The 14,655-nt window shown below is 42.5% G+C and overlaps 1 protein-coding gene across 3 annotated transcripts in view; it reads left to right on the forward strand.

Annotated features, from left to right (window-relative positions):
- The window catches only part of Slc14a1 (solute carrier family 14 member 1 (Kidd blood group)), a 37,118-nt gene that overhangs the window by 10,868 nt on the left and 11,595 nt on the right, over window positions 1–14,655 (forward strand). The window contains exons 1-3 of one of the 3 annotated variants that reach the window (XM_042675021.1): window positions 5,225–5,489; window positions 12,713–12,866; window positions 13,974–14,163. In XM_042675021.1, coding sequence (XP_042530955.1) covers window positions 12,734–12,866; window positions 13,974–14,163 — 323 coding nt within the window. In that variant the 5' untranslated portion in view covers window positions 5,225–5,489; window positions 12,713–12,733. Of the gene's footprint in view, window positions 1–5,224; window positions 5,490–6,722; window positions 6,752–12,712; window positions 12,867–13,973; window positions 14,164–14,655 lie in introns of those variants that run through there. The other 2 variants (XM_042675022.1, XM_042675020.1) reach the window with 2 other exon arrangements.

Genomic DNA, 14,655 nt, shown 5'->3' on the forward strand with positions numbered 1-14,655 from the left:
GGAAGGTGGCTCAGTGGTAGAGCGCTTGCCTTGTATGCCTGAGGCCCTGGGTTCGATTCCTCAGCACCACATAAGCAGAAAAAGCTGGAAGTGGTGCTGTGGCTCAAGTGGTAGAGCGCTAGCCTTGAGCTGAAGAGCTGAGGGACAGCACCCAGGCCCAGAGTTCAGGCCCCATGACCAGCAGAAAGAAAAAAAAAGGAAGGCCTTACCTGGGGGGAAAAATGCAAGATAGAGTTGGAGACATGGTTCATGTGGTATAAAAGATGAAAGAATCTAACATGCAGTATGAAAAGGGAAGGGCCGTAAGAAAGATGCTTAAAGAAGATCAAGACTGGGAACAAGGGGGGAGGGGCAAGGGGGTGTTCCTGAAGTGCTAAGCAGGACACAAAGACCTCAGGCTGGACCACAGGGGCTTCAGCCAAGCCTCCTGGGCTGGAGGAAGCCTGCCCTATGCGTGCAAGCTGCAAACTCTCCTGACCTATGATAATCCTTCAAGCTGATTGATGGCCATGAGGCATCATCCACCAAGCTTAGTGAAGCAACTGGTATCCAGCAGAGGGTGGAGCCTGATGGAGCGACTTGATGGAGTCAGGTGGAATGACTGGACAACAGGTTTTGCCTACAGCACTGCTTTCCACAGGTGTGGCCCAGACTGTGCCAGCGCAGTCTCTGCTGCCAGCTGGAAGACAACCACAATTCACTTGGCTCACCATAGCATCCCCAGCCGAGACGCTGGAATCTGTAAACTGTCACCACTCCAGGAGCCTGAATTGATTCCTTCTCTTCAAAACTCTTAGAGCAGGGCTCCCAAGTGCAGTATACACACAGATCTCTCGGGGACTTAGTTAAAATGCAACTCTGATTCAGAAGGTCCTAGGAGGACTGCGATGCTCATTTCCAACAAAATTCCCAGATATTCAAAGCTGCTTGTCTGTCCGCCACGCTTTTGGAGTTGCACGAGTTGGAGAACATTAGCCTGAGTGAATGAAGTTAAGCCTTCATCTCTATTTCAGGGAGAACTCAGTCAGATCCATCATCTGATCCTGACTCAGGAAGCATGTTTGTTTTGTTTGTTGGGAGGGGGGGTTGTTTCGTTTTTATGCCAATCCTAGGGCTTGGACTCAGGGCCTACAAGCTGTCTGTAAGCTTTTTCATTCAAGACTAGCACTCTTCCACTTGAGCACTACTTCCAGCTTTTTTGCTAGTTAATTAGAGATAAGAGCCTCACAGACTTTCCTGCCAGGGCTGATTTCAAACCACGATCCTCATATCTCAGCCTCCTGAATAGTAGGATTCCAAGCCTGAGCCACTAGCATCGGCTACTTGTTTTATTTTTGCTTGTTTGTTTTGTTTTGTTTTAATTCTGTGTCTGCTATGTAGCCTTGAACTTGTGAGCCTCCTATTTCAGCCTCCAGAATGCTGGGGGATACAGGTGTGTACCACTACCTGAGCCTAAGAAGTAACAATGGCATCAGTTTGTACAATGGCTGAAATAAGGAGGTTGGAAATAAGAACTGTAGTTGGAAAGAATAGCACAAACTACCTTTTCTTGAATGTGCTTCTTATGTGCTATGATCTTGTTTGATCTTTCCATTTGGCAAGGCAGATATTATTAATCTCCATTAATTTTATAGTAAAATTAAGGTTCAGAAAGCTTAACTCATTTTCCCTATGGTATTATTGCTGGTTGAAAACTTGAGCTTGGTCAAACTCAAATATTCATCTGATCCATGGTGTAAAAGTGCAAAATCAGGGTTAATTGGATTCACCCCCAGTGCTTCTTACCTTTACCTTGGTTTTGTTTTTAATCCTATACCTCAAACCAAGCACATTAGACTCGCTAAAGAAGGGACAGTATATTTTCAAAACTCCCCAAATATTTGCAGATAAGCCTCAGAATAATTTCTTTAGTGCCCCTCCTCTACCCAGTAATGAGCCAATTGAGAAGCTGAAGGGTGATAAATCCATCTTGTTAGAACCTGAACTAGTGCATATGTATGCCCACCCCAGGACTGTTCAATAAACTAACGAAACATAAACTAGTGTCCTAAGGTTAAATAGAATGGGAGAGGAAGGAAAAGGAGGGAGCTTGCCAAGGGAAACTAGAGAGAAGAATTGAGAATCAAACCAACTTGAGAAGCAATACACATTTAAGAGAATAGAGAACTCCAAAAGATAGAAAATTTCACCAAATGAAAATTCTTAGTATTGAAAATAACATCTCAGCCAGGCACCAGTAGTTCAGGCCTGTCATCCTAGCTACTCAGGAGCCTTATATCTGAGAATCAAGATTTGAAGCCAGCTGAGAAAGACAAATCCAACAGATTCTTATTTCCAATTAATCAACAAAAAGCCAGAAGTGGAGGTGTGGCTCCAATAGCCAGTTGCCAGCCTTGAGCAAAAACAAAAAGCCAAATGAGATCTTTAGGCCCTGAGTTCAAGCCTCAGTACCCAGACATACTCAACACAAAAAGAATACATCTCATATGTCTATGAATCTTCTTGCACTTCATAATAGGTTGGGATTATTTTAAAGTGATAAAGCAGAACACATTTAGTAGGTAAAACTGTTTGAAGAAGAAGAAGAAAGCTATGACTCCTCTAGGAACTTCAGGACATCATCTCTTGTATAACTGAACTGAAAGGCTACTGCAGACATCATCTCCTCCAATAGAAGGTTGGGATTACAAAGCAAAGCTCAGAGTATCTTCACTACAACAGCATCCCCTAGGTAACTTCTCTTTACCCTTCAAAGACTGTTAGAGATACTGTTTTAAAATAAGTTTCTCCTAGGAGATAAAAAGTTACTGAGAAATTAGTTAATTTACACAGTAGATTCCCAGGATAACTACTTTAATCCCTTCTGGCAGAGGTGCCTCCAATGACCTCCCATTAGGCACCTCCTCTTAAAAGTTCCATCACCTCTTAATATCACAATACTGGGGGCTAAGCTTCCAGCACACAAACCTTCACATCTAAACCACAGCAGGTATTGTTTTGTTCATCTCATCAGCCTGCTTGTCTCTGATTGGACTCAAGGTTTAACTCACTATCCACCTTTTTCTGGGCTTAATTATGAGACCACAGATCTAGAGTTGCTATAGCGCTGATATAAATTTCTGACTAAATTTGCCAGTTCAAGAAGTTGGAAGATGCAGCATAATTAGTCCAGTTTCAGAAAGAACTGAAAGAAAGGCATTGAACGATACACTCAGGGACATTTCAAAACACTGGGAGCACCTGCGGCGGGACTAGTTGTCTCTGCAGCCTGGGAGCTCTCTCCACAGCCACAGATGGGGCAGCAACATCACCTGACACCATGTAAAATGGGCAAGCTCCGCATTGCTGCCTGTTTGGGGGTTCCCTACAGGCTCACAGTTGCACCCCTTCTGATGTCAAGACCAGGAAGCAGCTCCTCCCCAGTTCAAGCTGGAAGGAGAGACTCATTCAAGAATTCTCGAGGACAAGCCAACACAAACAACAGGGGAGACACAGCTCGGTAGCTTTCCGTGTGCATTACATGGACCACCCCTCCTCACAACCTTATGAAGGAAGCAAACTTACCCGGCTTTACAGTGAGGAATGTGAGGTCCACAGAGAGTGAGTAACATACCAAAGTTTACATAACTGGTAAGGATCCAAGTCAAGACTCAAACCCAGGGTTAGTTGACCTGAAAGCCCACACACTTTAGATTATCTGATGCGTCGTGTATGACAAGGCTGCATTTTGTGACGTGCACTTAAGGTGTGGTTTTACTGGGCCCTGGGCAGAGAGTAAGGAGGGAGGGGGCAAAAGGAAATAAGATTCCTCCACATACTCAACCTGACCAATCAGGGCCAGGGACCAGAAGGCGATGGTGCCACGTGTTGGTAGCACCAGGAGGAAGTCTGTAATTGCATGTTGATGATTGTGTTCATTGATGTAATGAATGAATGAAGTAAACATCTGGACAGAAGTGGCAATACCAGACAGCAATAGAGAAGTTAACAGTACATATTTGGGTGTTACATTCCAGGGGAAGTAATTTAACATCTCTGGACTTCAATTTCCTCTCATGCAAAATAAGAATGATATTATTTACTGCAAAAGATTTTTGCAGTGGCTGTACAGTTAAGTACATGAGCATAAGACTGGATGTGGGACAACAGGCAACCAGAGCAAATGTTCTGTCAGCCTCATCTTCATTATCACTATCACTATTATTATTGCAATGAGGAATTGTGTCTCATTTGCTCACTGAATCTCTAGAGATGCACTAATGCAATTCCTTTCATTCCTAACGTTAGCCCCACGTGCTCCTCTTGTGACTCATTTTCCAACTTCAGGGTGACTCTAGAGTTTGTTTGTTTTCTCCTCATTTTACCAAAGAGAAGTGTCAGAGAAATTCACCTGCATCTCAAACTTTCTGTGGTGAGCCTAGGCGCTCTAGGCTCCTCCTCCAAACACAGACGCCTGGATGGAGGGAATTCTGATGGGGTAAGGACATGGAGCCCTGTGGTCTGGCAAGTGTCCAGTGGGTGGAGCCCGAGAGCCCTCTGCAGCCAGGCTGCATACCGATAAGGACTATCTGCACATCCAGCCATCCACTGGGCAAGGGAAGGCCGCGCTGAAAGGAAAGCAGGCCACAGATGTGGCAGGTGCACAGCTCTCTGTGGGAAGCCATGTAAATTCTGCACTCACACCAGTGCACCTGAGTTGTTAGATGTCTGCCATGACGGAACAAGTCACCAAACTGGCATTTCAGAAGAAGCACAAGAAGAAAGAGAGTTTTCCATTTTAGATTTTCCCTGCTCTGGAATGTTTTTGCCTCCTAACTTTTAAAGCAGCAGAGTCCCTCCCCTCATCTCCTCTCCCACGGGGATTTTTACCTGGAAAGAGGAACAAGGTTCCAGGCAAACATTTCTCTTTTGGCTTTCTACTCAGTGGGGCAAAGGGTGAAAACAGAAAACAACCTGTATTCTTATCACTATACCACTCAGGGTCTTGCTGTTCATACACCTGGGCAGAAACTGTCAAGTCTAAGGACATTCCACCCTGAAACCAGCTACTTGGCTCTGGAATCTGCTCTGCTCGACTGTCCTGTGGTTTGTAGTTTAAAAATGCCATCCCACTTTTTCTGGCTTACAAAACTCTTTGCAAAAAGTATTTCACAGGGGAGGTTAGGGGTAGAAGAGATAGCACGGAAGATAAAAGGATGGATTTGAGTAGAAGTAGCGTGGCGCAAAGACAACAGAACACCGCGGAAACGTGGCAAAGCAATTGGCAACATGTCAACTTCAGAGAAAGAAGAGGGACATGAGGTGCCGGAAGCAGAGACCAGCTTCTCCAGCACTGCCTTCGCATTGGTGGCTGAAGTGGGAGGAGAAAATGCTCAGACTTGCAGAATGGGGCTCTGGGCATAAAAGGGTGAGGTGCCTGCCTGCTTCTAATAGAGCCTGGCAGGTCTTTATCAGCCATTGCCTGCTGCCACCGGAAAGCCAGCGGGCGGGTAAGTGCCCTCTTCATTTCTATTAATTGCTAACTGTTCAATGTTGGGTCTTGTCTTCTGAGTCCTCTATTTTCACTCTTTTAAGTGACAGAAGAAGAGTTTGAACTCAAATGTGTCTGATTCCAGAATGTGTACTTATTTATTATTAATAGTGCATGTTAATTATCCAAAGTTCTGAGTTTTACTGTGACACTTATATGCATGCGTGTATGGTACCTTGATCATGCCTACTTTCCCTTCTGCTCTCGCTTAATCTCCCCTCTCTCTTGTGTGTACACCTCTCCATGCCAGCGCCCCCCCAACACACACTTTTTTAGGTGCTATTAGTAGGACTTGAACTCATGCATTGAACTAAGGGCATTGTCCCTTAGGGTTGTTTGTTTTGGTTTGGTTTTTGTTGTGTTTTTTTGTGGGTTTTTTTGGTTTTTTGTTTTGTTTTGTTTTGTTTTGTTGCTCAAAGCTAGCAATCTACCACTTGAACCACAGCTTCACTTATGCTGTTTTGCTGGTTAATTGAAAAGAAGAATCTCCTGCAATTTCTTGCCCAAGTTGGCTTCAAATTACAATCCTAAGATCTCGGCCTCCTGAGTAGCTAGGATTACAGGCATGAGCCACAGTACCAAGCATCCTCTATCCCCCTTTTGAATTGTTGTCTTGAATTGTTGCAACTGGATAGAAGCAGCAAAGTCAGAGTTCTGGTAGACTAGAGAGTAATTCACCAAAGCCATAGGCTTCTTCCTGAAAAGCTAAAAGTCAGGTCTTTTATGTATGATTTCTGAAGCAGGAGGGAAATGTTCCTGAGCTTCATGCTGATCATTTTCTGCAAGGTGACCACTTGAGGCACTGAATGACCCCAAATGACTAAATAATCCATAGCATTAGAACTTTTGAGCTATGCTTTTCACATACGTAGCATTGAAGAGAAGGATATAGAAAAGAGGCAGGATGTCCAATTATGGATTTATGGGTCCGGCATGTGCTGGCATGCTGAAGCATACACATAGTGTATGCTTGTGTGCCCATGGGAAGAACCTCTCTTCATAGCAAAGTCACCATTTCAGCAGCTCCCTGCAGCCACACTCTCTGGCATGGACGAGCCAAGGCCTCAAGAAGCAGAGTCTTCTGAGGAAGGCTGTGTTTTAATCAGGAGGCCTGGATACCTGACAGTGGTTTTGTTTGTTTGTTTGTTTGTGATTACAGCTTAATGAGAACTGAGGACTCCCAGACATTCCAATCAGAAACCACCTAAAATAAAGATTATAATAAGCACTAAATAAATGTCAACACAGCCAGGCTTTAAAAAAAAAAACATGGCACAGCAAGAATATTTAATTTCTTCCATATCCAAAAATTTGTGTAGTATTTTGTATTTGTAGTATTGATGATAATGACTATATTCCTCTCCCCCTCTCTATTGAAGGATTCTTTTTGAAGTAATACTTTCAGGTCTCTCCAATTGTATGAGTTCTTAATATATACTGATAAGAGAATGACTTTCATATTATGAAATGAAACGAGATGAATTGAAATCTCGATGTTACCATGATTAGTATGTCAAGCATTGCCTCTTTTCTAGTGATCTGGGTTTAAAAAGCAAACAACTTTCCAACTCCCGCCAGAAAGTTCACCAGTTGCAGCTTCCAGAATATTCTTGTAGCCTTGTCTGTGATGCAGGAGAGAGAAAACATTGCTTTGATGTATGGGGAGATATTTAATAGAAAGCAGTTGTTTCCCACAAGGATATAGACTGAAGTTAAGGCAAGCTGAGCCCTTTCTGTGTTACAATTCCATCTTCCACTCCAGGAACACTAGCCAGAAATACAGCCTGCTGTGTTGCGTGCATCACCAGATCCAGGCAGTGACCCTGCCAATCAGAAGCAGCTCCCTTGGTTTGTTAGCTAGAATAGAATCCTGGACAACCCTGGCGGGGTCTGCCCCCAGCCTGGACCACAAAGAACCAGCATGCCTTACCTATTCTCTGTGGCTCACTCTGCCTGCAGCTGGATGGGTGAACTTGGATAGCACCCTGGGAACCTGCTTTTATTTTATAGAAAATGAAAGTTTGAACCATGTGGTCTCCAAATTTCCACATAGTTTACAGGTTTTCCATCTCTTGGCTCTAACAGGTGTTCGTGTTGAGCTCAAGGGTGTGGGTTTTTCTTTTTGTTGTTGTTGTTGTTTTGCCAGTCCTAGGATTTGAACTCTGAACCTGGGCACTGTCCCTGAGCTTCTTTTTGCTTAAGGCTAGCACTCTACCACTTGAGCTACAGCACCACTTCTGGCGTTTTTGAGTAGTTTATTGGAGATAAGAGTTTTACGGACTTCCTTGCCTGGGCTGGCTTTGAACCACGATCCTTAGATCTCCACCTCCTGAGTAGGATTACAGGTGGGAGTCACTGGCGCTTAGCAGGGAGGTAGTTTGAAGTTGTGTATGATTTGGGGGTGAGAGGAGGTTGGCACAGAGCAAGGTGGATGGAGAACCTGACAGAACCCATTGGTCTTCTTCATCCCTTTTCTCTTTCATTCTAGGTTTTGTTGTTGTTGTTCTGTTTTTTTGTTGTTGTTGTTTTACTTAACCTAGAGTAAATCCATCCATTTTCTTAATGTTCTTTATCCCCATTTTTATTAGCATAAGGGTATTTCCATTTATGAATGTGATGTACTTTGACCAAATGTACTCCCTTCATTACTCCTTCTTATCTTCCCTCCCTTTGGTGTTTCTTATCAAAAGAGAAACTCATAATGCAACCCTCAGAAACATTGTAAGTTCACACACACATATACACACATATACACATACACACACAATATTTTTCTAAGACATATTAGAAATGTTTTTCATGGACTTTTAAAAATCACCTTGATCAAGTTTTCTAGCTTCAGAACAAATGAGCTGAAGAAAATAAAAATACAATAAATGGAAAGGAAAGAAATAAATGTCACACATGGAATTTCTGAAGGAACAATGATATCGTTGGGTATAATGGAAGAGGAAAAAGGAAGGGGGAAAGGGAGAAAGGAAGAAAGTTATTAAAACCCACCACACCTGTTGAATTCAACTAAGAATTGTTTACTGTTCACACAGCAATATTTTATTCAGGTGCAAGAAAATAAGTCACTTTTTTGTGCTGGTATCGGGACTTGCACTCAGGATCTTGGCACTGCCCTTTAATTATTTCACTCAAGGATGTGCTCTACCACTTAAGCCACAGGTTCCATTTCTGGCTTTTTGATGGTTAATTGGAGGTAAGACTCTCACAGACTTTCTACCCAGGCTGGCATTGAACTTTGAACCTCAATCCTTAGATTTCAGAATCCTGAGTAGCTATGATTGCAGGAGTGAGCCGCTGGCATCTGGCTTGCTGCCAATTTTTAAAACAAAAGAAAATGCATATTCCATTTGTGTAGTCAACTCTGCTCCTTCCCCCGAAAACCCTTTGCTGATGGGGATGTATGCCTTCTGTATTAGAGAGCCTGTGCAGGGCGGAGCCTTCCTCTCCCGAAGCACATCGGACTTGCTTCCCCTGACGGCTTGGGGCCTTTCCTATGCTCACCAGAGCTACAACTTGTCCTGTTCGCTCCCATCTCTTTGCCCTTTGTCATGTATGGAGACAGAGGAAAGATGAACAATTGATGACACCCATCATGGTCCTCTTGGGATGGACCCTTCTGGAAATAAAGTTGGTGAGCCAGCAGAAGGAGGCTTCGCTAAGGCTGGCCCTGGCCCCAAGGTGGTAAAGATAAGTATGCTACTTTCTAGAAGCCTCTGCTTCAGGGGACCTGGGCACCTGCTCTGAGCTCTGCTGGGATGGGGTAGGAGGGATCTACAAGCTCTGCTGAGCACAGGGTTGTGGCCTGACTCAAAAAGTCACATCACAGCCGGGCGCTGCTGGTGCATACCTGTAATCCTAGCTACTGAGGCAGCTGAGTTCTGAGGATCCTGGTTTGAAGCCAGCTCAGGCAGGAAAGTTCGTAAGACTCTTATTTCTAATGAACTAGCAAAAGGCCAGAAGTGAAGCTGTGGCTCAAGTGGTAGAGCACCAGCCTTGAGCAACAAAACTGAAGAACAATACCCTGGTCTTGTGTTTAAGTCCCAGTACAGGCACACACACACACACACACACACACACACACACACACACACACACACACACACACACACACACACACACACACGGCATTGCCATAGGTTTAGAGCACTTCTACCAGGCTATGGCATTTTGACAAGTTTTGAAAAGTTAGGAAAACACAGGCTGGGGTTTTCTATTCCTCCTACTTCTATTAAAGTTCCTTTTTCTTTATTGTTCTCTCCTCTCAGGGGAACTGTAACAGACAGACCTTTTACCTGAGAGTCAGGATCAGTCCTTCTACTGGGCATTTTATCCACCCTAATATGTGTGGATCTTTAAAGTGCCAGTTAGAAAAGCAAATCTTCTAGCAAGATAAAATTTCAGCATGAGCTACACCTTTAAGTGATTGATTGCTTTCCTTCTTCAGTTTTCACGCCCTAGTTGTACAGCAGGTAGCAGATTTCCCAGGTGTTGCAGAAGGATTCATTTAGAATAAATGGTTTCTAAGGTCTCTGGAACTCAACTTCGGTCTGCTCAAGGCAGGAAGCCCCTCTCTCTAGGATATCAAAGCCCTCCCCCAACCATCCAAGCATGTGACTACTGGAGGCACAAATCGTAATAAAGTTGTGGATTTGGCCAAAAATAATTTAGTGTTTACTTAGCTTTGGGTGTTTCACTGGTGACTCAGATCATTCTGGTTCTCAATCGTGTCTGGCCAGTTATATTATCAGGTTTTGCATCAGTATCTCCAAAATCTCTTAGGTGATAGGGTATTTGACATTCTCTCAAATGTGCTGGAGATTTGGAAAGCATAAATTTGGTTATTCTGGAATTTGGGGGAGAACACCATTTCTATGGTTTCCTTTAGCTGCCAATTTTAGGACCTGATCATTTAGCTATAGAAACTCGGCAGAGTTGTAACTTTAGGCTTTGGTCATGGCCCAGGCTAAAGCCTGTATCTGTCATGATTCTGCATGGCTTGAAAATTAGTCAGTGTTGCTGAGGAAGGGGCTTAGCATGCAATATTTTCAATTATGAAAATTAAAAAAGGAAATATCTTAGCCAGGTGCTGATCTGTAATCCTGGCTACTTAGGAAGCAATGATCTGAGGATTGTGGTTCAAAGCCAGGCTGGGCAGGAAAGTCCTTGAGACTCTTATTTCCAAGTAACTACCAGAAAACTGGAAGTGAAGCTGTGGCTCAACATGGTAGAGTGCTAACCAGGCACTTTGTTCAAGTCCCATGATTGACAAAGGGCGGAGAAAAATCTGAAAATAAAAAATAGTCACCACTTAGATGACTAAATAACAGGGAATTTTTCACAAATTCTTTTTCAGTTTCCTATATTTAATGAGAGAGCTAAATAAGCACCAGGTAGATTTAGGTTGGATTGCCAGCTCCCTATAGTTTTCCACATAAGAAATTCTCTTTTTGTATTACCATACTTTATTTGCACAAAGGGGAGGAGATAATAAATTTTCACCTATGCATACAATGTATCCCAATTGACTTCCCTCCTCTATCATTCTCCTTTCATATAAAAAATTCATAAAGCAAAGATTCATTGGGTCAGGTGTGTTGGTGCACACATTTAATCCCAGCATGTGGTAGACACAGTCAGAAGAATTGTGAGTTAAAAGCCAGATGGGGCTACATAGGTAGGCCCTATCTCATTACCACTCACCTCAGATTAAAAAAATAACCCATGGGAAGTCTCACCGATGTCGACATCTAGCATTGTTTTGCCAAGATGGAATGACTTTGGTCTAAAATGTATTATTTAAATAGTTCGCATTTTGCAGAACAATTAATGGTCTCCATTGTTTAGAAAGCATGATGATCAGTTGGACACTGAAAAACACAATGAAAGAATAATAGTTACACAATAATAAATCAGGTACACATGTTGGTTTTTGCACTGAGATTCATAGAAACCAAAACTAGAGTCAGGATGTTTTGAATTTTTTAGGATAGTAACCTATTTTCTGTAAATATCTATGTGTTAGGTATAATCAATGAAACAGTGTTCTAGCCAAAATTAGCCTGGAACTCTTCTTGCCTTGGGAAAAACTGACTGGTCTATCTATCTGTGTGGGCTTTGGTCATGTCTTTTATAGCTATGGCTTCAACATGTCAGTGATTCCCACCAGCCAGGATACGTTCTGGGCTTTTCTTGCACAGTCTAGCTGGTTTGCTGCTATCTTTCTCCCATTACCTACCTCAGATATTATGTCACTGGTATTCTTTTATATCTGCCATTGGCACTATGAAACCTTCATTTTTACCTACATAGTACCATATTCTGGAAATGCTGATGATACTCACCTATTGCATACTTATGAAAAATAGTGAGCACAAGTTACAGTTCTATCATTTATATTTTCCCAGGGTATGCTTAGTAATTAGGTTTTGTACCTTCTTATGCTGTGCAATCTGAACTTCTCTACCTTTATGGAATTGTTTTCTTGCTTCTTCGTATGTATTTAAGTAAGAGATTTTAAAAGAAGATGTGAGATATTTATAAGAAAGAATTCTAGCAGTCTTGGACTTGCAAAGTAGAGGTCAGGGGTTCTTAGGCTGTGTCAATACATACAAACTTTTCTTCCCTTTCAAAATCTTAACTAAAAGATTTTACCTGTGTCTTGTTTAAGAAATGAATTTTAAAAGTCTGCTGGTCTTACAAAGTAACTAGCCAGTCTGCATTAAGGAGCAGGAAGTTTTGAAGCCTGATTTCTTGCTCTTTCTATTGCCAGTATGCAGCTCAAGCACTTAGTTTTAGCTCTTTCTGTATTATTATTTGCTTCATTATGCTGATATCAACTGTTTTTCTTTCTTCTCAACTAGACTAAGCTCCTTGAGTGCAGCAAGTAGGGCCTCAGTAACTGCTTATTGAACTAGAAAGTGAACCTTATGATATTATAAATCAGAACCTTATCATGGTCATATTTAAGATACTGAGGACAAAGGCAGTATAGAATTTGAGACCATAGAAATTCCATGATATTTCAGAAGGAAAAGAGTGTTCTCTTGGTCCAACAGGACATCATGGTCCAGATGCATGCGTTTACACTCACCTTTTGTGGCTACTCTGCCCAGGCTTTAATGTGGAAAGTTCTATAGTAGGAATATTTATGAACTCTGTCTTTCCTTCAAGGAGCCAGAGGAAGAGGCAGCCATGGAAGACTCGACCATGGTTAAACTAGACCAGAGTACAAACCAGATTTCCACAGGTCGGGGGAGAAGGTGCGTCCCCAAAGCACTTGGTTATGTCACCGGTGACATGAGAGAATTAGCCAACTGGCTTAAAGGTATTTATGTGTTCATTTCTTGGAGAGATGGGAGAAGTGGCTTTGAGAAATGATGTGTAGTATTTCTACTGATATCTTGAGTTGTATTCCCTAATCATTATTATCCATGTTTCTACTTTAATTTTTTATCTTGAAAACTTTTCCAAGTTAGTTATGGGAGACAGTCAGGGCCAGGGCCCTATTCATAGTATAGAAAACACTTATCCCTATGTTCTAATTTCATTACTTAAAAAAAAATTGCTGGGTACTGGTGGCTCACGCTTATAATCCTAGCTATTCAGGAGGCTGAGATCTGAGGATCATGGATAGAAGCCAACCAAGGTAGAAAATCTGGGAGACTTATCTCCAATTAACTACCAAAAGGCGGCAAGTAGGGCTGTGACTCGAAGTGGCAGAGTGCTAGCCTTTGAGCAAAAATGCTCAGGATCAAGTGCCCAGGCCCTGAGTTCAAGCCCCACAGCCAACAAATAAAATAAACATATAAATACATAATAAAAAAATAAAAATGTAACTGAGCAACTTGGAAAGCAGAGGCAGGAGGATCTAGCATTCAAATTCAGCTCAGCCAAAATTAGCAAGATTATCTTGAAACAAAATTCAAATAAAAGGATTGGGCTATAACTCAAGTTATTCCTTTGCCTTGTTCACATTGCTGGGTTCAGTCCCCAGTACTGCAAGAGGCGGGAAGAAAAAAGAGAACGAGGGAAATGGAGAGAGGGAAGGAAAGAGGAAGGAAGTGAGCAGGAAGAAAAAAGAGGAGGAAGAGGAGGAAGGGAGGGAGGAAAGGAAAGGAAAACCAAATGAAAAAATGGAAAGGAAGAAAAATGAAAAATTTACTATTTGTTCCTTTGGTTTGACAATCTGTACTTCTGAGCACAGTAAATAAGTACACTAGATACTATTTTCTGAACATCAAGAAGCTAGATGATTTCAGGGGTCTGGGAGCCTTTAGGACACAAAGGCTCATAGGGGAGAAGCTTTAAGGAGTATCAAAATATGTTTTCCTTCCAGAGAGTGCTAGTGCCTTTGTTCAGAGCAGGCTTAGCATTGGGCAGGACCACCATTCACCCTGTCACATCCTCCACTCTGCTCATTTCTCTCTTCCAGATAAGCCTGTGGTGCTCCAGTTCATAGACTGGTTTCTTCGAGGCATATCCCAAGTGGTGTTTGTCAGCAACCCCATCAGTGGGATCCTGATTGTGGTGGGACTCCTGATCCAGAACCCATGGTGGGCTCTCAATGGTTGCTTGGCAACAGTGATCTCTACTCTGACAGCCCTCTTGCTCAGTCAAGACAGGTAGGCACATGTCTTCATGCCAGTTTGCTCCCTTTCTCAGACCCTAGCCAGACAGCCATCATGCACAACGGTGATAAAGCCACACCCTGCCCCGGAAGTAACAACCTTTATTCCATAGAACTCTATTTGCCTTTAGTCAGAGGCCAGGAAACCATTTATAGTGTCTTATCCTTAGTATCTGAGTAAGTGACCAGAGATAGATGTAGTAACCAGAAACTCAGCTATTAGTTATCTCTAGGAGATCTTTAAGGATTGATAAAAATTATTTATTAGCATTTCGGGGTGGGAGTGGGGGGAACAAACATGAGTTCATGTTGTCGTTTTTTTAAACTTCTAACATCATCATGTTCTAGTATTAAGATTGAAAGATTCGTCTCTGTATCAGAAAAACAGTACCTAAAATGTGAAATCATTGCACAAGTTTGGAATGATGGGTGATTTCTGTCTTTCTTTGTGTGTAGTTTCTCACTCAACAAGGAACTTCTACAACGT

Source organism: Dipodomys spectabilis, unplaced genomic scaffold, assembly GCF_019054845.1.
Source record: "Dipodomys spectabilis isolate Male_0828 unplaced genomic scaffold, ASM1905484v1 ptg000024l, whole genome shotgun sequence".
Lineage (NCBI taxonomy): Eukaryota > Metazoa > Chordata > Mammalia > Rodentia > Heteromyidae > Dipodomys > Dipodomys spectabilis.